Raw genomic sequence first — 20,624 nt, 5'->3', positions numbered from 1 at the left:
AAAGAATGAAAAGAATTGAGGACAGTCTCAGAGACCTCTGGGAAAACATTAAATGCACCAACATTCAAATTATAGGGGTCCCATAAAAAGAAGACAAAAAGAAAGGGGCTGAGAAAATATTTGAAGAGATTACAGTTGAAAACTTCCCTAATATGGGAATATCCTCCCACACAGGATAAATCTGAGGAGAAACACTCCAAGACATATATGAATAAAACTATCAAAAATTAAATACAAAGAAAAAATATTAAAAGCAGCAGGGGAAAAGCAACAAATAACATATAAGGCAATCCCCATAAGGTTAACAGCTGATCTCTCAGCAGAAACTCTGCAAGCCAGAAGGGAGTGGCAGGACATATTTAAAGTAATGAAAGGGAAAAACCTGCAACCAAGATTGCTCCACCCAGCAAGGATCTCATTCAGATTTGATGGAGAAATTAAAACCTTTACAGACAAGTAAAAGCTAAGAGAATTCAACACCACCAAACCAGCTTTACAACAAATGCTAAAGGAACTTCTCTAGGCAGGAAACACAAGAGAAGGGAAAGACCTACAATAGCAAACCCAAAACAGTTAAGAAAGTGGTGACAGGAACATACATACCGATAATTACCTTAAATGTAAATGGACTAAATGCTCCAACCAAAAGACACAGACTGGCTGAATGGATACAAAAACAAGACCGTATATATGCTGTCTACAAGAGACCCACTTCAGACCTAGGGACACATACAGACTGAAAGTAAGGGGATAGAAAAAGATATTCCATGCAAATGGAAATCAAAAGAAAGCTGGAGTAGCAATCCTAATATCAGACAAAATAGACTAGTCATTAAAAATAAAGACTATTACAAGAGACAAAGAAGAACACTACATAATGATCAAGGGCTCAATCCAAGAAGAATATATAACGATTGTAAATACTTATGCACCCAACATAGGAGCACCTCAATACATAAGGCAAATGCTAACAGCCATAAAAGGGGAAATCAACAGAAACACCATCATAGTAGGGGACTTTAACAACCCACTTTCACCAATGAACAGATCATCCAAAATGAAAATAAATAAGGAAACACAAGCTTTAAACAAGATGGACTTAATTGATATTTATAGGACATTCCACCCAAAAACAACAGAATACACATTCTTCTCAAGTGCTCATGGTACATTTTCCAGGATAGATCATATCTTGGGTCATAAATGAAGCCTTGGTAAATTTAAGAAAATTGAAATCATGTCAAGTATCTTTTCCAACCACAACGCTATGAGACTAGATTATCAATTACAGGAAAATGACTGTAAAATACATACACATGGAGGCTAAACAATATGCTACTAAATAACCAAGAGACCACTGAAAAATTCAAAGAGGAAATCAAAAAATACCTAGAAACAAATGACAATGAAAACATGACGACCCAAAACCTATGGGATGCAGCAAAAGCAGTTCTAAGAGGGAAGTTTATAGCAATACAATCCTACCTCAAGAAACAAGAAAAATCTCAAAATAAACAACCTAACCTTACACCTAAAGCAATTAGAGAAAGAAGAACAAAAAAACCCCCAAAGTTAGCAAAAGGAAAGAAATCATAAAGATCAGATCAGAAATAAATGAAAAAGAAATGAAGGAAACTATAGCAAAGATCAATAAAACTAAAAGCTGGTTCTTTGGGCTTCCCTGGTGGCGCAGTGGTTGAGAGTCTGCCTGCCAATGCAGGGGACACGGGTTCGAGCCCTGGTCTGGGAGGATCCCACATGCCGCGGAGCGGCTGGGCCCGTGAGCCACAACTACTGAGCCTGCGCATCTGGAGCCTGTGCTCCGCAACAAGAGAGGCCGCGATAGTGAGAGGCCCACGCACCGCGATGAGGAGTGGCCCCCACTTGCCGCAACTAGAGAAAGCCCTCATGCAGAAACGGAGACACGACACAGCCAAAAATAAATACATAAATAAATAAATTTAAAAAAAAAAAGCTGGTTCTTTGAGAAGATAAACAAAATTGATGAACCATTAGGCAGAATCATCAAGAAAAAAAGGGAAAAAGACTCAAATCAATAGACTTAGAAATGAAAAAGGAGAAGTAACAACTGACACTGCAAAAATACAAAGGATCATGAGAGATTACTACAAGCAACTGTATGCCCATAAAATGGAAAACCTGGAAGAAATGGACAAATTCTTAGAAAAGCAAAACCTTCCAAGACTGAACCAGGAAGAAACAGAAAATATAAACAGACCAATCACAAGCACTGAAATTGAAATTGTGATTAAAAACCTTCCAACAAACAAAAGCCCAGGACCAGATGGCTTCAGAGGCAAATTCTATCAAACATTTACAAAAGAGCTAACACTTATCTTTCTCAAACTCTTCCAAAATATAGCATAGGGAGGAACACTCCTAAACACATTCTACGAGGCCCCCACCACCCTGATACCAAAACCAGACAAAGATGTCACAAGAAAACTACAGACCAATATCATTGATGAACACAGATGCAAACATCCTCAACAAAATACTAGCAAACAGAATCGAACAGCACATTAAAAGGATCATACACCATGATCAAGTGGGGTTTATCCCAGGGATGTAAGTATTCTTCAATATATGTAAATCAATCAGTGTGACACACCATATTAACAAGATGAAGGATAAAAACCATATGATCATCTCAATAGATGCAGAAAAAGCTTTTGACAAAATTCAACACCCAGTTATGGTAAAAAACCTCCAGAAAGCAGGCATAGAGGGAACTTAGCTCAACATAATAAAGGCCATATATGACAAACCCACAGCCAACACTGTCTTCAATGGTGAAAAACTGAAACCATTTCCACTAAGATCAGGAACAAGACAAGGCTGTCCGCTCTTACCACTATTATTCAACATAGTTTTGGAAGTTTAAGCCACAGCAATCAGAGAAGATAAAGAAATAAAAGGAATCCAAATCGGAAAAAAAGAAGTAAAACTGTCACTGTTTGCAGATGACATGATACTATAGATAGAAAATCCTAATGATGCCACCAGAAACTATCAGAGCTAATCAATGAATTTGGTAAAGCAGCAGGATACAAAATTAATGCAAAGAAATCCCTTGCATTCCTATACACTAACGATGAAAATTCTGAAAGAGAAATTAAGGAAACACTCCCATTTACCACTGCAACAAAAAGAATAAAATACCTAGGAATAAACCTACCTAAGGAGACAAAAGACCTGTATTCAGAAGACTATAAGACACTGATGAAAGAAATTAAAGATGATACAAGGAGATGGAGAGATATACAATGTTCTTGGATTGGAAGAATCAACATTGTGAAAATGACTGTACTACCCAAAGCAATCTACAGATTCAATGCAATCCCTATCAAGCTACCAATAGCATTTTTCAGAGAACCAGAACAAAAAATTTCACAATTTGTATGGAAACACAGAAGACCCCAAATAGCCAAAGCAATCTTGAGAAAGAAAAATGGAGCTGGAGGAATCAGGCTCCTTTCCTTCAGACCAACTACAAAGCTACAGTCATCAAGACAGTATGGTACTGGCACAAAAACAGAAATATAGATCAATGGAACAGGATAGAAAGCCCAGAGATAGACCCATGCACATATGGTCACCTTATCTTTGATAGAGGAGGCAAGAATATACAATGGAGAAAAGACAGCCTCTTCAATAAGTGGTGCTAGGAAAACTGGACAGCCACATGTAAAGGAATGAAATTAGAATACTCCCTAACACCATACACAAAAATAAACTCAAAATGGATTAAAGACCTAAATGTAAGGCCAGACACTATAAAACTCTTAGAGGAAAACATAGGCAGAACACTCTATGACATAAATCACAGCAAGATCCTTTTTGACCCACCTCCTAGAGAAATGGAAATAAAAACAAAAATAAATAAATGGGACCTAATGAAACTTAAAAGCTTTTGCACAGCAAAGGAGACCATAAACAAGACCAAAAGACAACCCTCAGAATGGGAGAAAATATTTCCAAATGAAGCAACTGACAAAGGATTAATCTCCAAAATTTACAAGCAGCTCAAGCAGCTCAGTATCAAAAAAACAAACAACCCAACCCAAAAATGGGCAGAAGACTTAAATAGACATTTCTCCAAAGAAGATACACAGATTGCCAACAAACACATGAAAGGATGCTCAACATCACTAATAGTTAGAGAAATGCAAATCAAAACTACAATGAGGTATCACCTCACGCCAGTCAGAATGGTCATCATCAAAAAATCTACAAACAATAAATACTGGAGAGGGTGTGGAGAAAAAGGGAACCCTCTTGCACTGTTGGTGGGAATGTAAATTGATACAGCCACTATGGAAAACAGTATGGAGGTTCCTTAAAAAACTAAAAATAGAACTACCATATGACCCAGCAATCCCACTACTGGGCATATACCCTGAGAAAACCATAATTCAAAAAGAGTCATGGACCACAATGTTCACTGCAGCACTATTTATAACAGCCTGGACATGGAAGCAACCTAAGTGTCCACTGACAGAGGAATGGATAAAGAATATGTGGCACATATATACAATGGAATATTACTCAGCCATAAAAAGAAATGAAATTGAGTTAGGTGGATGGACCTAGAGTCTGTCATACAGAGTGAAGTAAGTAAGTCAGAAAGAGAGAAACAAATACTGTATGCTAACACATATATACGGAATCAAAAAAAAAAAAAAAAAAAGGTTCTAAAGAACCTAGGGGCAGGATGGGAATAAAGACGCAGACGTAGAGAATGGACTTGAGGATACAGGGAGGGGGAAGGGTAAGCTGGGACGAAGTGAGAGAGTGACGTAGACATATATACACTACCAAATGTAAAATAGATAGCTAGTGGGAAGCAGCTGCATAGCACAGGGAGATCAGCTCGGTTCTTTGTGAACACCTGGAGGGGTGGGATAGGGAGGGTGGGAGGGAGACTCAAGAGAGAGGGGAAATGGGGATATATGTATACCTATAGCTGACTCACTTTGTTATACAGCAGATACTAATTCACCATTGTAAAGCAATTATACTCTAATAAAGATGTTAAGAAAAAAATTATTATTTCAAGGCACTTACTGACATCATATGAGGTTTGAGAAAAAGGTAAAAGCTCTCAAAAAAGAATGTCAAATTAACTCCTATAAAATAGTTAGAAGTAGGAAAAACATGCCACTTACATATCTAACTCACTTAAAACTGTTGTTGGTTTACTATGAAAATGTTTTAGCTTGCAAAACATTGTTTGCTGATTCCTTAAACTCAGCTACTGTTACCAAACCTACATCTGTCATATGTAACAACATTAATAAAAAACAATTTTATACATCATTTAGTCAATAGCATAACTTAATTTTCTTTTATTTTTAGGCAGTTACTAAACTCACACTGTCTTCCACATCTCCAGTCTTCCAGCCTTTTAACAGCATTTTAGACACAGGTATCTGAAGTTCATTTTCTAGAATCTGTTTAATTTCTCCTGTACGAAAAAGAGGAGACCAGATATTACTAACAAAATAATGCAATAAATATTTGTTCATATCCAGAGCTAGCATTAATATTAGGCATATGGTCCACAGTCAATGACATTTGTCTGATGAATGCATATGAAAAATTTCAGTAGTCCAAACTTCAAATCTTGATCATACAACATGCTGTCCCTTCACCATTACGATAAAAGACTCCACAATTACGTAAGTACCTTTTTAAAAAGAAACAGATATCAGTGATTGGGGGTTTGAAAAGGAATAATCTATTTTAAACCAACTGAAAATACCTATATGTGCTCAGCATATGGTAGGAGTAGTCGGTAAAGTACAAAACTTGAGGCATTATAGTATAGGGAAAGCAAATTGTGGAATGAAGACTGGGGCTGAAGTCTTATCTTGAAGAAATCAAATAACTTGCCTTTTTTTTTTTGCATCTATAAAATGGGGAAGAATACTGCCTATCTTATCTACCTCTAGGGTTCAAGGGTAAAAGGAGATAACATCCATGAATGTAGCTGAAAAAAAAAAATAAAGTCAATGTATATAATGTAGAAGACAATTTAAACTGTGTTAAAGAGAAAAGCAGCAGAATTTCAGAAAAGAAAAAAAATTATGTTGGATCAAATAGTCAGAGAAAGTTTTGTGAGACAGATGAGACTTAAATCTAGCTTGAAATACAGCTGGATTTAAACCAAGCTTGAAGTATAGCCGGGTTGTGAAGGAGAGCCAAATCAAAGGCCAGGATATTCTATTCAGTGAAGACAAAGACCAAAAGGTAAAAAGGAAAAAAGGAAACAATGAAAATGATGCTAATGAGCAACAGTGAGGAATCACAATTTTCCCAGTACTCCACAAATTACTTTTCAGGAATCGAGTCTACTTATAAATTAACCAGCTAATTTCTGGTACTACAGTATAATAAACAGATCATTAAATCAGAATGTACAAATATTTCATATATATGCTTTTATTAGGTTGGTTAGTCTATAATTATAGATTAACACATAATTCAATTTCATTTATAGTAAGTGATTGAACACTGCAGAAAATGATTATACTATACATTAAAAGTAATTCCATGCTGATAAAGGAAAAGATGGTGGGTGAAGCTTACACTACACAAGTTCTATGGAAGCACAGCTGCCTAAGCAAGCAATGCTACAATCAAACCCTTCACAGCCTTAGTGGCATGTTTTCCCTTTCCTAAAGAAAATTCCTATCTAGGCACTTTGGATAGCGATTAAACATCATAAAAAGAATTCTGATTCAACCTTATATTTTAGAAGCACAAAATTTATCAACTTTGACCTTGAAAAATATCACTGCTGACAAAGGATTGTTCTGTTCATGGAAATGAGAGAAAGGTGAGCCATACTTCTTTTACCAAATACATATAAACACGGCCTTTTCATTTGTGACTAAGGTTGCTATTTCTAAAGCTGTACCTATCTGGAACTGGGCTTATGCGCTTACAAGCCTGCCCAGTGCTTTCCTCTTAGAAACCTATCTACACCTGACACTTCCTGCTTAAACTCTTGGAGACACCCTTAGCATTCATAACTTAAAGGAAAGGAAAAACAAAAAGAGATTTTAAGTTAAAGTCCCAGTTAGTCTTTGCAGCAAGCTTGGGTAACATATAAAACAAGAAGTCTTTTGTTCCACAGGTAGAAAAGAATAGAAAACAAACCCAGAGCCGTGACAGCAACCTGAGTTCCTCATATTCAAAAAATTCTTCTCTGTTGGTCTCAATTTCTTCTTCTCTAAAGTAGGAATAATAACTATAGTACCAATACTTCATTGGGTTGCTGTATTAAATGACATATGGAATGGAAAATACTTTATGTTACTGTGTCCAACACATAAAAGGGACTCAAAAAATGTTGTTAGTTTTAAATCATATTAATTAAGGTAATACACACATAAGTGTCTAGCACAGTATCTGGCCAGTATAGGTTCTCAATAAATAGTTGTTGTTTCAAGAATATCCAAAATATTTTAGGGCAGTGAAGCGCTAGAATGCAGCAAGTTTCAGAGCCAGTTTTTATATCCAGGTCTGCCTGACTCCAAAGATCTTAACACAAGATGGCACTCCTGTATGTTACTTCGAAAACTGAGAAGATATGCAGATGTCATCAAGGAACAGTCCACTGACTGCAAACCATATATCTGATAAGGGTTTAATACCCAAAATATATAAAGAACTCATATAATTCAGTAGCCCAAAAAACCCCAAATACTCCAATTAAAAATGGGCAAAGGACTTGATTAGACATCTTTCCAAAGAAGATATAAAAATGGCCAATAGGTACATGAAAAGATGCTCAGCATCACTAGTCACTAGGGAAATGCAAACCAAAAACCATAATGAGGTATCATCTCATACCTGTTAGAATGGCTACCGTCAAAAAGTAAGAGATAAATGGCAGCAAGGATACAGAGAAAAGAGAACCCTCGTGGGATTGTTTCCTTCTATTCTTACTTTGCTGCAAGTTTAATTATTTAAAAACAAAAAACACGAAATTTTAAATATTGTTGTTAAATACTGTCAAATGCTTTTTCCTCCATCTATTGAAATGATCAAATGAATTTTTTCATTCATTGTACTGATATGGTGAACTACAATAATGGATTATACACAAATTGTTAAACAAGCCTTATATTCCTGGGTAAAGCCCACTTGACCATGAGATATATTATATACATATGTATATATTTTATTATATTTAATGAATTCAATTTACAAATATTTGTAAAGGATTTCTACCTCTGTGGTTGTAAGAAATAGTCTATAATAGTTTCCTTTTCCTATAATGTCTTTGTCTGGTTTTAGTATCAGGGTTAATGCTGGTTTCATAAAATGAATTAGGCAACATTTCATCTTTCTCTATTTGTGAATGACTGCTAACATTTCTTCCTTAAATATTAGACAAACTTTACCAGTGAAGCCATCTGGGCTTGGGTTTTCTTGGGGAAAGGTTTTGATTGTTAACTATCAATAACTTTATATATTAGATGTAGAGTTATTCAGATTTTAAATTTTTGCTTCTGTCAGCTGTAGTAACTTACACCTTTAAAAAGAGTTTTTCTACCTTTTTAATGTTTCATGTAACCTTTAAATTTACTGGCCTAAATTTGCTCTTAATGTTGTCTTATAATCCATTCAATGTCTGTAGGTACCTTTCATTTTCAATATGATTAACTTGTGTTTTCTCTCTTGTTCTTATTCACATTAGCAAGAGAACTATCAATTTTATTGATCTCAAAAAACAGCTTTAGGTTTTGTTCATTTTGTTCATTTTCTCTACTGTTTATCCATTTTCTGCTTTATTGATTTCTGTGTGCATGTGTATGATTTTTTTCCTTCCATACTTACTTAGGGTTTGATTTGTTCTTTTCAAAAAATTTTCTTAACAGCTTTATTATGATTGATACAAAACACTGCACATATTTAAAATCTACAATTTGTAAGTTTTGACAAATATACCAGTGAAACCACCATCATAATCAAGATTATGAATTTATTCATCACCCCCTAAAACTTTTCTTATGCCCCTTGTTAATTCCTCCACACATCCCCTACCATATCCTCAGGGAACCAGTGATTTGATTTGTGACTATGAATTAGCTTGAATTACATAGAATTTTAGATAAAAGGAATTTCAGAATGTTCTTTTAAAAGCTGGCTTCTTTCACTCAAAATACATTGTCTGAGGTTCTTCCACATTGTTACACGTAATGATAATCCCTTTCTTATTACTAAGTAGTATTCCATTGTACAGATATACAACAATTTGTTTATCCATCCACTGGTTTATGGACATGTGTTTTCCACAGTTTGAGGCTATTACAAATAAGCTGCAATGAACAGTAACATACATGTGTTTGATGGACATATGATTTTATTTCTCTTGGGTAAATACCTAAGAGAGGGATGGCCAGTGTATTTTTAACTTTGTAGGAAACAGCCAAACTCTTTTCCAAACTGGTTTCTACTGTGATGTCTTCAAGTTCACTAATCTTTTCTTCTTGAATATCTAATCTTCTGTTAATCCCATCTCAGACATCATGGTCTTAACCTCTAGACATTTGATTTGGGTTATTTTTACTTTTTCAATTACTTATGATTTTAAATCTTTCCTCTCTTTTTGAACATAAGTAATATAGCTATAATAACTGTTTTAATGTCCTTAATCTGCTAATTCCAACATCTATGTCAATTCTGGGTTGTTTTTGCTTAATTGATTTCTCTTCTCATTATGGGCCGGCTTTTCTCCTTCTTTGTATGCTTGGCAATTTTTTACTGGATACGAGACATTGTGAATTTTACCTTGATGGGTGCTGAATGTTTTTTATTCCTATAAATATACTGAGCTTTGTTCTGGGAGGCAGTTAAGTTACCTGGAAACAGTTCAGAGCTTTTGGGTCTTTGCTTTTAAGATGTTGGTACCACCTGTGCAGTATTTAATCTACGGCTAATCTTGACACTACGGAGGCAAGAGCCTTCTAAGTACAGTTGATCCTTGAACAACACAGGTTTGAACTGTGGGGGTCCACTTATACATGGATTTTTTTCAATAGTAAATACTACAGTACTATACAATTCACAGTTGGTTGAATCAGTGAATGAAGAACTGCAGGTACAGAGGAATGGAGTACATGGAGGGCTGACTATAAGTTATATGTGGATTTTAAGCTGTGCAAAAGGTTGGTGCCCCTAACCCCAGTGTTGTTCAATGGTCAACTGTATTCTATCCAAAGAATGAGTTCAATGGTCAACTGTACTCTATCCTCTATGAATTATGAGGTTTTCCAACCTATCTGGTGAAGGTAAATCTGGTTCCTGCAAGCAGAAGGGTGGGCTGGGGTGGGGTAGGGACACTTTTCCTATTTCTTAGCTGGAAGCTTTGATCATTGCCTTTGGAACTACCTTCTTTTGTAATTAAGCATGTGAACCATAAACTTCCGTCTCAATACCACTTTGTCAGCATCAAACAAACATTGATACGCCACGTTTCCATCACAATTCAGTTCAAAATATTTTCTAATTTCCTTTGTGATTTCTTCTTTGACCTATGGTTTACTTAGAAATATGTTGTTTAATTTCCAAATATATCAGGGTTTTCCAGATTCCTTTGATTTCTATTTTAATTCCACTGTTGTCAGAGAATATACCTCACATGATTTTTAAGTCACTTTCTGTGACTTCTTTAATGGTTGAGCATATTTTCTACCTTAATGAATGTTGCAAATGCATGAGAAAAGAATATGTATTTTCCTATGGTTATGAGAAGCATTTTATACATTTCAAGTAGGTCGAACTGGTTGATATTCTGTTCATATTTTCTGTCTGTTGTTCTGAACATTACTATAAGAAAGGAGTGTTATCTCCAATTATAATTGTGGATTTGTTCTTTTCTCATTGCAGTTCTATTGATTAGTTTTGTTTCACATACTTTCAAGCTTTTGTTATTATATACACACACATTTAGGATACTTATGTCTTTGTGATTAATTGACATTTTCATCATTATGAAATATCCCCATTTATCCCTCATAATATTCTTTGTCCAGAAGTCTACTTCATTTAATATTAGCATGATAACATAATGTTGTTAATATAACATATGTATTGATTACTATTTTCTTATATGTATATTTGAATCTTATGCTTTATACTTAAAGTGGGTTTCTTGTACATATATAATTGGTTTTCCTTTGTGATCCAGTCTCACAATCTCTACCTTTCTCATAAGGATGTGAGATCATTTATATTTAATGTAATTATCTATAGTCTTATTTGTTTTTTATTTGTTTTCTATTTGTCCTATCTGATTTTTTTTCTTTTATCATCTTTTTCTACCTTCATTTGCATTTATCGAATAGTTTTAGGTATTCCATTTCATTTCAAACCTTGACTTAATAACCATTATGTGTGTTTCATTTTTTTAGTGATTACTCTAGGGTTTAGAATATGCATATTTAACTTCACAGAGTCCACCTTCAAGTAACACAGGACTTGTCTTACAACAGCATACTTCCTTTCCCCTTTCCTATTCTTTACGTTGTTTTCATACATTTATCTCTACATAATTTATAAAACCCACAATACACTGCTCTTACTTTTACTTTATAATGTCACTTATCTCTTAAAGAAATTAAAAAGAAAGAAAAAATTTTGTATATACCCAAATTTTTACCATTTCTGGTGCTTCTCATTTCTTTGTGTTAATCTAATTTCCCATCTGGTATAATTTTCTTTCAGCCTGAGGAACTTCCTTTAATATTTCTTATAGTTTTTGTTTGTGTGAAAAAAAATCTTTATTTAGTCTTCATTTCTGAAAGATATTTTTGTTGGATATAGCATTCCAGGTTGACATTTTATTCCTTCGGCACTTAGCAGTATCACCAAATTGTTTCCTGGCTTGCATTGCTTCTGATAAGAAGTCTGTAGTCATTATTTTTAAATCTTTTTTTCCCTATATGGAATGTGTCTTTGTCTCTTCATCTCTGGCTACTTTAAATTTTCTTCTACTACTGATTTTCAGCAGTTTTAATATGATGTGGTTTCCTTTGAGTTACTCCTACTTGGAGTTACTAAGCTTCTTAGATCTGTAAGTTTACAGTTTTCATCAAATTGGGGTTGTTTTCTCTTATTATTTCTCTAAAATTTCCCCCTTTCTATTAGCCCCTCTGTTTGGGGGAAGCTAATCACGCATATATTAGGCCGCTTTTTATTTCATGACAGGTCACTTAAGCTCTGTCCTTTGCCCTCTCCCCTGTATTTTTGCTGTGTGTACTTCACTTTACACTGTTTTTATTGCCATGTCTTGAAATTCATTGATCTTTTCTTTAATAGCATCTATCTGTTAAATCCTTCAGGGTAAATATTTTATTGCAGATCTTAAATTTTAGCTCTAGAATTTTCCTTTGTTTTTTTTCAATTCTTTCTTCAAGTTCTTGATCTCTTTTAAATCTTTAAGCATATTTATAACAGCTGTTTTAAAATTCTCCTAATTCCATTATTTTTGCCATTTATGAATATGTTTTTATTTTCTAATTTTTCTTCAGGCTATGGGTCACATTTTGCTACTTCTCATGTCTACTAGTTTTTGACTGAATGCCAGACATTATGAAAATTACATTAATGAGTGTCTGCATTTAATGGTTTGCCTCTAAGGAGTGTAGAAGTTTATTTTGACAGGTCCTTACATTTCATGCATATAGGTTGATCCTTTTGAGACATCTTTATGACATTATTTTGGTGCATCTAAAGCAGTGATTCTCAAAAGTATAGTTCAGAAATTTGGGGGATTCCTTGAGACTGACTGTACAAAAGTAATAATCACTAGGTTCAAAAGCATTATCCCAATTCTATCACTAAGTGACTATTAATTACTGAGCCAATTTATAGGCCCTCTCTGGGCCTCAAATTCCACATTAATTTTTTTTAAAAAGCTAAGAATACATTTCATATTAATGCCGCCTTGTTCCCTTTTTTTTTAATTAAAAAATATCAACACAACGTGGCACCAAAAAGTAAGAACTGCCCCCAAAGAAAAATGAGACTTAGTCTACCAGTAGACACAAGAAAATCAAACCTGTCACCTAGAAAAAACAAAATGAGAAATAATATATCATGTGGATTTTTCTCAAGCACAATTCTCAAAAGCGAATTTCTTCCTCCTTTGTTCAAATCACATTTTCTGTAATGTCAGAAATCTTGTACTGCCTCCATTCATTTCCTTATTTTAAACATTATAAGCCACCAACCCCTACAAACACTTGTTTCAACTGTGAAACTATTCTTTTGAGAAAAATCAGATTAAGATTCTATAGCAGAAGCAACAACATTAGACTTTCAGGGCTAGAAAGGACTCAGCTCAGAGGCTGTTTAAAATCATTCTGGGATATGACTTACCCAAGAACAAGTAGTAAGTTAATGGCAAAGACTACAAGGCAATGTTCCATTGCTTTTCCCTCCATACCTTCCCATCTCAGATGTTCAAAGATGCAGCCCTTGTATATCTTGCTGCTTAAACATATAAATTTAAACAAAAAGATCATTTCCATAACACCTATAATTATCAACAAGAATCATAAATATGTGCATATGTAGGCAGTCTGAGACAAAAGGATTCCAGAAAATGCTACTCATTTTTAGGTTATTTACAGTGTGTCAATGGGTCCTACAGGATTTGAGATTATACCCAACAATGCATACAAAACACTCTATCAGATTGCTATAAAGGCTGATGTTTAATTGTGTCTGTAAGATTAAAAGACAGAAGTCTTTTTTTCCTAAATATTAATGTTCCCCTTAATACAGAAAGAAACCTAATGATTATAACTAACATATAAGGGAAGTATTTAAAATAATTTTACAAGGAGCAAAAGTTCCAGTCATTTATGAAGCATAATGATCAGTAAAGATTATCAAACACTTTTCATTAGAAACTTTGTTTTCTGTTTACCTCTTTGCTTCTTGTATAGTAGAACCTTTACCCAAATAAAGACACTCTGTGCTCACTATCCATATAGCAGAATTGTTTTAGTTCAGTGGATAACAGACTGGGCTAAAAGTCAAAAGACAGTGACTGGCTGTTCTGGAGTCTGCTACTAACTACCATGGCAGGGCAGCCTCCCTGAGTTTTAAGTTTACATACCTGTAAAATAAAGCATTTAGACTAAATGTCCTCTAAGGGCTCTTCTAGTTCTAAAACCTCACGTTCACACTGTACCCAATATGTGTACGGCACTAAGTTAAGCACTTTGGAAAATACAGAAACTGAGTAATATGTCAGAATGGGAAGGGCTTCCTAACCACAAACATAGAAAGAAAAACTGTGAAGGAAAAGTCCAATACTGTAAAAATAAAAAAACTTCCGTATCTCGAAAAGCACAATAAAATGAAAATGTAAATGGGGAAAATATTTGCTAAACAAGTAATGGATGAAAGGATAATCTCATTAATATACAAAAAATTCTTATAAATTTAAAAAAAATTTAAAAGAAAGTCACAATAGAAACATATAAACTTACATACAAAAGAGCCAATAAACCTAGTGTATTAACTGAGTAGTAAAAGAAAACTGAACTGAAAACATAAGATACCATTTATTTCTAAACTGACAAAGCTTTTCTTTCTTTTCTTTTTTATTGTAATAAAAGATACATACCATAAAAATGTGCCACTTTAAAGTGTACAGTTCAGTGACATTAAGTACATTCCACATTGTGCAACCACCACCATTATCAATCTACAGAACTTTTCATCAGCCCACAGTGCAACTCTGTATCCATTAAATAACTCCCCATTCCCACCTCCCCCCAGCCCCTGGTAACCACTATATACTTGCTGGAATCTGACTATTATAGGTATCTCTTATAAGAGGAATAATACATATTTGTCCCTGTTGCATCTGGCTTATGAAACATTTAGCATAGTGTCTTCAACATTCATCCATGTTGTAGTATATAGCAGAATTCCATTCCTTTTTAAAGCTGAACAATATTCTACTGTATGTACATACCACATTTTGCTTATCCATTCAACAGTCGATGGTCACTTGGGTTGCTTCTACTTTTTGTTCTGTTTTTCTGTAAAGGTTCCTACTTTCAATTATTTGGGGTATATACTCAAAAGTGAAATTGATGGATTATATGGTAATTCTATGTTTAATTTTTTAAAGAACTGCCATACTCTTTCCCCAGCAGCTGCACCATTTTACATTCCTACCAGCAATGCACAAGGGTTCCAATTTCTTCATATCCTTGCCAACACTTGTTACTTTTTGTTTGGTTGGTTGTTTTTTAGAACAGTCATTCTAAGGGGTATGAAGTGGTATCTCATTGTGGTTTTGATTTGCATTTCGCTGATGATTCATGTTGTTCAGCATCTTTCCATGTGTTTATTGGTCACCTGTATATCTTCTCTGGAGAAATAACTATTCAAGTCCTTTGCCCATTTAAAAAACTTTTTTAATTAAGATATCATTAACATATAACCATTGTGTAAGTTTAATGTATACATGTGTTGATTTGATACATTTATATATTGAAATATGATTACCACTGTAGCATTAGCTAACACCTCTATCATATCGGATTATTATCCTTTCTTTTTTGTAGTGGGAACAATTTTAATTGGGCTGTTTTTTGTTGTTGTTGAATTGTATGAGTTCTTTATATATTCTGGATATTAGTCCCTTATCAGATATATGATTCAAAAATATTTTCTACCAGTCTGTAGGTTGCTTTTTCATTCTATGGATAGCGTCCTGTGATGTACAACTTTTGAATTCTGATGAGGTCTGATTCACTTACTTTTTCTTTTGTTCCTGTATTTTGGTGTCATATACAATAAATCACTGCCAAACCCAATGTCATGAAGCTTTGCCCTTATATTTTCTTCTAAGAGTTTTATAGTCTGAGCTCTTATGTTGAGGTCTTTGTTGGTTTTGTTTTTTTAATATCACAAACTACTGGCAAGACTATAAATCAGTATACTGTTGATGGCAATTTAAAATAAGACTTCCCTAAAGAGTAATTTGGTAGAATATATCTGAAACTTTTAAAATGTGCATCCCCTCTCATGAAGAATTGCACCTCTAGGCATCTCTATGTAGAAAAATAATCACTGAGGTTCAACAAACTTCACTGCAGTATGCTATAGTGAGAGATCAGGAATGGAGGGGAGCTCAAAATAACCAGCAAAAGGAAAATGGTACAATAAATCATAGTACAGGCTTTAAAAACTGTGTGTTTCAAGAGTATTTTAAAATATGGAAAATGATGATGATATAATACTACAAGTAAAAAATAGCAGATTCTAAAGCATCAAATATAGTCTATCTCAATTTTGTAAAACATAGATTTATACAACAGACATAGAATGAAACTGGAAGTAAATGCAGCAAAATGTTAACTGTAGTTAAAAGTAGAATTACTGGTAATTTTTACTTTTTTCACACTTTTGTCCATTTCATAAATTTTCTACAACAAACAATGGAGCAGGAATGCAGTTGGAAATGAATTATTCAAAAACAGAGGAAGGCAATTTCTATCCTAGGACTCAAGAAAGAAAGAGTGAACAAAGCAACTAACAGCTATTGAAAGTCTTTCTTCTAAGTGCCAGATTTCAACCATACATATTGAGGAACTTGTTACTCATTGATTTTAAGCAAGAAAACCTAGCAGTAGAGCGAAGAATTGAATGGGAAACAGAAAAGAGGAAACCTATTAGCAGAGAGTATTAAAACAGCAAGATAAGAAAAAGTGAAGGAAGGTATAAACTGCTTATGTTGAAAATGGAAAAGGTGATGCACAAGACAGTAATCTGTGAAAAAGACTCTTTAGCAATGTTTCTTAAGACATAGTTCTTCAATTTCATCAGAATCACCTGTACTATTTGTTTTCAAAAATGCAGATTTGTGGGCTCTACCCTATTACAGAATTCGAATCTAAATCTATAGGATTTGGCCCAGGACTTATACATTTAATCAACCCCCCATTCCCTCCCCAAGGTGATTTTTATGCATATAAAATTAGAAACACTCCTATGGAGTTTAATAAATGGTAGAACCTGAGGATGAGAGGGATGGAGGAATAGAAGAAATGGCTTAGCTACCAAGCATGCTGGTACCAGCTAGATGCTGCTGTGGACTCTCCATAATCCACAGCTTTGCCACAGAACTACTGCTTCATACTAGTTTACCTTAATAATCACTTCTGCCTAAAGGTGGTGGCTTTCTGTCATACTACCCAACTGCTTACTTTGTCCTTTGGGGACTGTATTTTTTTAACCCCTGAACCTGCTTACCGTAAGAGCTTAACAAACATTTTAATGTCAAGCCTATCCTTAAACGACTAGAAGAGCATCTGGCACATAGTAGGCATACAATGAAATCAGAATTAGGTACTTACAAGGGAAGGAAAGCAGTAGGGCTAGAAAGGTAGGATAAGACCAGATAAGAAAGGGTATATGTGCTAGGGTAAGGCACTTGAACTTATCCTAAAAGAGGCAGTTTGATGAGGTGGTATCTGACAAATGTATACTCCTGTAAAACCACCACCACAATCAAAATAACACTGCCATCTCCATGAAATGTTCCCCCATGTTCCCCTTTGCGGTTAATCCTCTCCCCTATCCCTAACTCCTGATCTGATTTCTTTCACTAGTTTTGCCTTTCCAGAAAGTTATATAAATGGAATCATAAAGATTCCTTTTTGTGTCTGGCTTCTTTTACTTAGCATAATATTTGAGATTTATCCATGTTGTTACCTGCCATCAGTAGTTTATTCCTCTTTATTGCTAAGTAGTATTCCATTGCATGGTTGTACCACAAGTTGTTTACTCATCAGCTGATGGACAATGGAGGTGTTTCCTGTTTGGGGCCATTATGAATAAAGCTGCAATGAACATTTCATGTACAAATCTTGGTGGGGAAATATTTTCATTTCCCTTGAGTAACTACCTAAAAATATAATCACTTGGTCATTCGGTAAGTACGTGTTTTAATTTAAAAGATTCTACCAAACTTCAAAACATTTGAAAAACTAAGTACCATTGTGCACTCTCACCAGCAATATATGAAAGTTCCAGTTGCTGTGCATCCATGCCACCCCTTGGCATTCAGTCTTTTTAATTTTAGCCATTCTAATAGGTGTGTGGTTGTTTCTCATTATGATTTTAGTTTGCATTTTCCTAATAATGGTACTGGAAATTTTTTCACAAGAATATTTTCTACCTCTCCAATAAAAATTTTTTAAAAAAGATTATTTTCTACCTGTTTTCTTTGATAAAATGTCTGTTAGAATTCTTTGCCCATTTTTCATTTGGTTGTCTTCTTAGGATTGAGTTTTGAGAGCTCTTTAGATATTCTGGGTATAAACCCTTTATAAGGTATGTGTTTTGCAAATATTTTCTCCCAAACGTCAGCTTGTCTTTTCAATTTTTTAAGAATGTCTTTCAAAGATCAGAGTGTAAAATTTTGATGAAGTTCAATATTTCAATTTTTCTTTTAGATTTGCGCTTTTTGTGTCCTGTGGCGGGGGGGGGCGGGGGGACTTTGCCTAGCCCAAAGTCACAGTGATCTTCTTTTATAAATTTTACAGTTTTAGCTCTTACGTTTAGGTTTGTGCACTATTTGGGGTTAATTTTTGTTTGTGGTAAAAGGGTAAGGTGGTGGTGGTGCTACTGCTGCTGCTCTTTTTTGGCATCTGGATGTCCAAATAGCACCAGCTCCATTTGTTGAAAAGACTGTCTTGTCTCACTAAATTGAATTAACTGGTCAAGTTGTAAAAAACTGATTAACCAGGTATATGTGGGTCTATTTGTCTATCTTTGTTGCCAATACTATGTTGTCATGATTACTGTCTTAAAATGAGTCTCAAAATTAGGTGGTATAAAGTCATACAAGTTTGTTCTTTTTCAAAAATTGTTTTGACTATTCTATACCATTTGCATTTCAATATAAATATTAGAATCAACTTGTCAATATCTATTTTTTTAAAGCTGGAATTTTTATTGGAATTCCACTGATTCTATAGATCAATGTGAGGAAAAATGACATTTTAACAATACCAAGTCTTCCAATTCATGAATACAACATATCTCTCGATTTATTTAGGTTTTTAATTTCTCAGGAATGTTTTGTAGTTTTCAGTGTAAGGCCTTGCATATATTTTGCTATATTTATCCCTAAGCCTTTTTAAAAATAATATTGTAAACAGGTTTTTTTTTTATTTTAGTTTCCAATTGTTTGTTGCTAGTATAAAGAAATACAACTGATCTTTTATATACTGACTTCGTATTTTGTGACCATGCTAAATTCAATTATTAGTTCTAGTAACTTTTTTGTAGATTATTTAGGGCTGTTTACATAGATTATTATGTCATTTTTGGATAAAGATAGTTTTAATTCTTCCTTTTCAATCAGTATTTTATTTCTTTTTCTTTCTTGCCTTCTTGCATTACCTAGGACTTCCAGTAGAATGTTAAATAGAAGTGGTAGGAGTGAACTTCCTTGCCTTGTTCTTATTCTTAGGGTGAAAGCATTCAATCTTTTATCGTTAAGTATTATGCTAAGTATAGGATTTTATAAATGCCCCTTATAAGGTTGAAGAGTCTACTTTTTATTCCTAATTTTGAAGAGTCTCTTTCAAATGGATATTGAATTTTGTTAAATGCTTTTTCTGTATCTGTTAAGATGATCATATGGTTTTTCTTTTTTAGTCTGTTGATAAGGTACATGAAATTTTTTTCAATCACAAGAGTGACATGATTTTATTTGTATTCTTGATAGATCACTTTTCATAGGTTGCAATTTATTTTTAATGTATTGGTTATGTCTATATCCTTTACTAAGTTCTATGAAGACAAATATCATGCCTGTTTTCTTCTCCATCCTATATCTAGGATCAAATACGATACCTAGATCACAGTAGAAAATACATATTGAGTAAATAAACAAATGTGTAAAAATGCAAGGAAAACAGCCATTGCTATTAAGAATCAGCTAGAATGGAGAAAGACCAGAGGTAGAGAAAATAATGAGACTATATGAATGAGGATTGGTATTTCCACAACACAACAGTTCAGGGGAAAAGTATCTAACCTGATTAGGAAAAACAAAAAAACAGACAAACAAAAATTTCAAAGTGTCTACATGCCCAAGAAATCTGGAGAAATTTAGGCTGATATCAGCAGTCTACATCAGGGTTTGAATTATTATGACCAAGGTAGGAAATGAAGGCCAGGCAATTTGTTCTATGTCTCCTGGGTTATCACATACACTTGAATTAACCTAAATTTTTATATTTTTATGTTTCCTTGGTCCTCTCCAAACTAGAATCTATTTCCCAAGCTTATAAAGGAGTTTCCAAACCAAATCTGTTTGTGGAACAGTCTAATATCCTGTAATAGCATAAATGCCTAAAAGGGGAGAGACGGTGGGGAGAGGTATGAAGAAGAGAGGATAAGCTCAAAAGTACAACAATCCTAAAATATCAAGATGCACTAAATTTTGTTTGTTTGTTGTTTGTTTTTATTGACATATATTTGATTTACAATGTTGTGTTAGTTTCTGGTGTACAGCAAAGTGATTCAGTTATATATATACATATTCT

General features: G+C 34.1%; 1 protein-coding gene across 2 annotated transcripts in view; it reads right to left on the bottom strand.

The window, feature by feature from the left end:
• FAF1 (Fas associated factor 1) overlaps nt 1-20,624 on the bottom strand; it is a 473,015-nt gene that overhangs the window by 280,299 nt on the left and 172,092 nt on the right. For both annotated transcript variants that reach the window (XM_061184239.1, XM_061184240.1), the window contains one exon: nt 5,397-5,488. In XM_061184239.1, the coding sequence (XP_061040222.1) occupies nt 5,397-5,488 (92 nt within the window). The remainder of the gene's footprint in view (nt 1-5,396; nt 5,489-20,624) is intronic.

This window comes from Eubalaena glacialis, chromosome 3 (assembly GCF_028564815.1).
Source record: "Eubalaena glacialis isolate mEubGla1 chromosome 3, mEubGla1.1.hap2.+ XY, whole genome shotgun sequence".
NCBI lineage: Eukaryota > Metazoa > Chordata > Mammalia > Artiodactyla > Balaenidae > Eubalaena > Eubalaena glacialis.
This window is presented reverse-complemented; position numbering and strand designations above follow the sequence as displayed.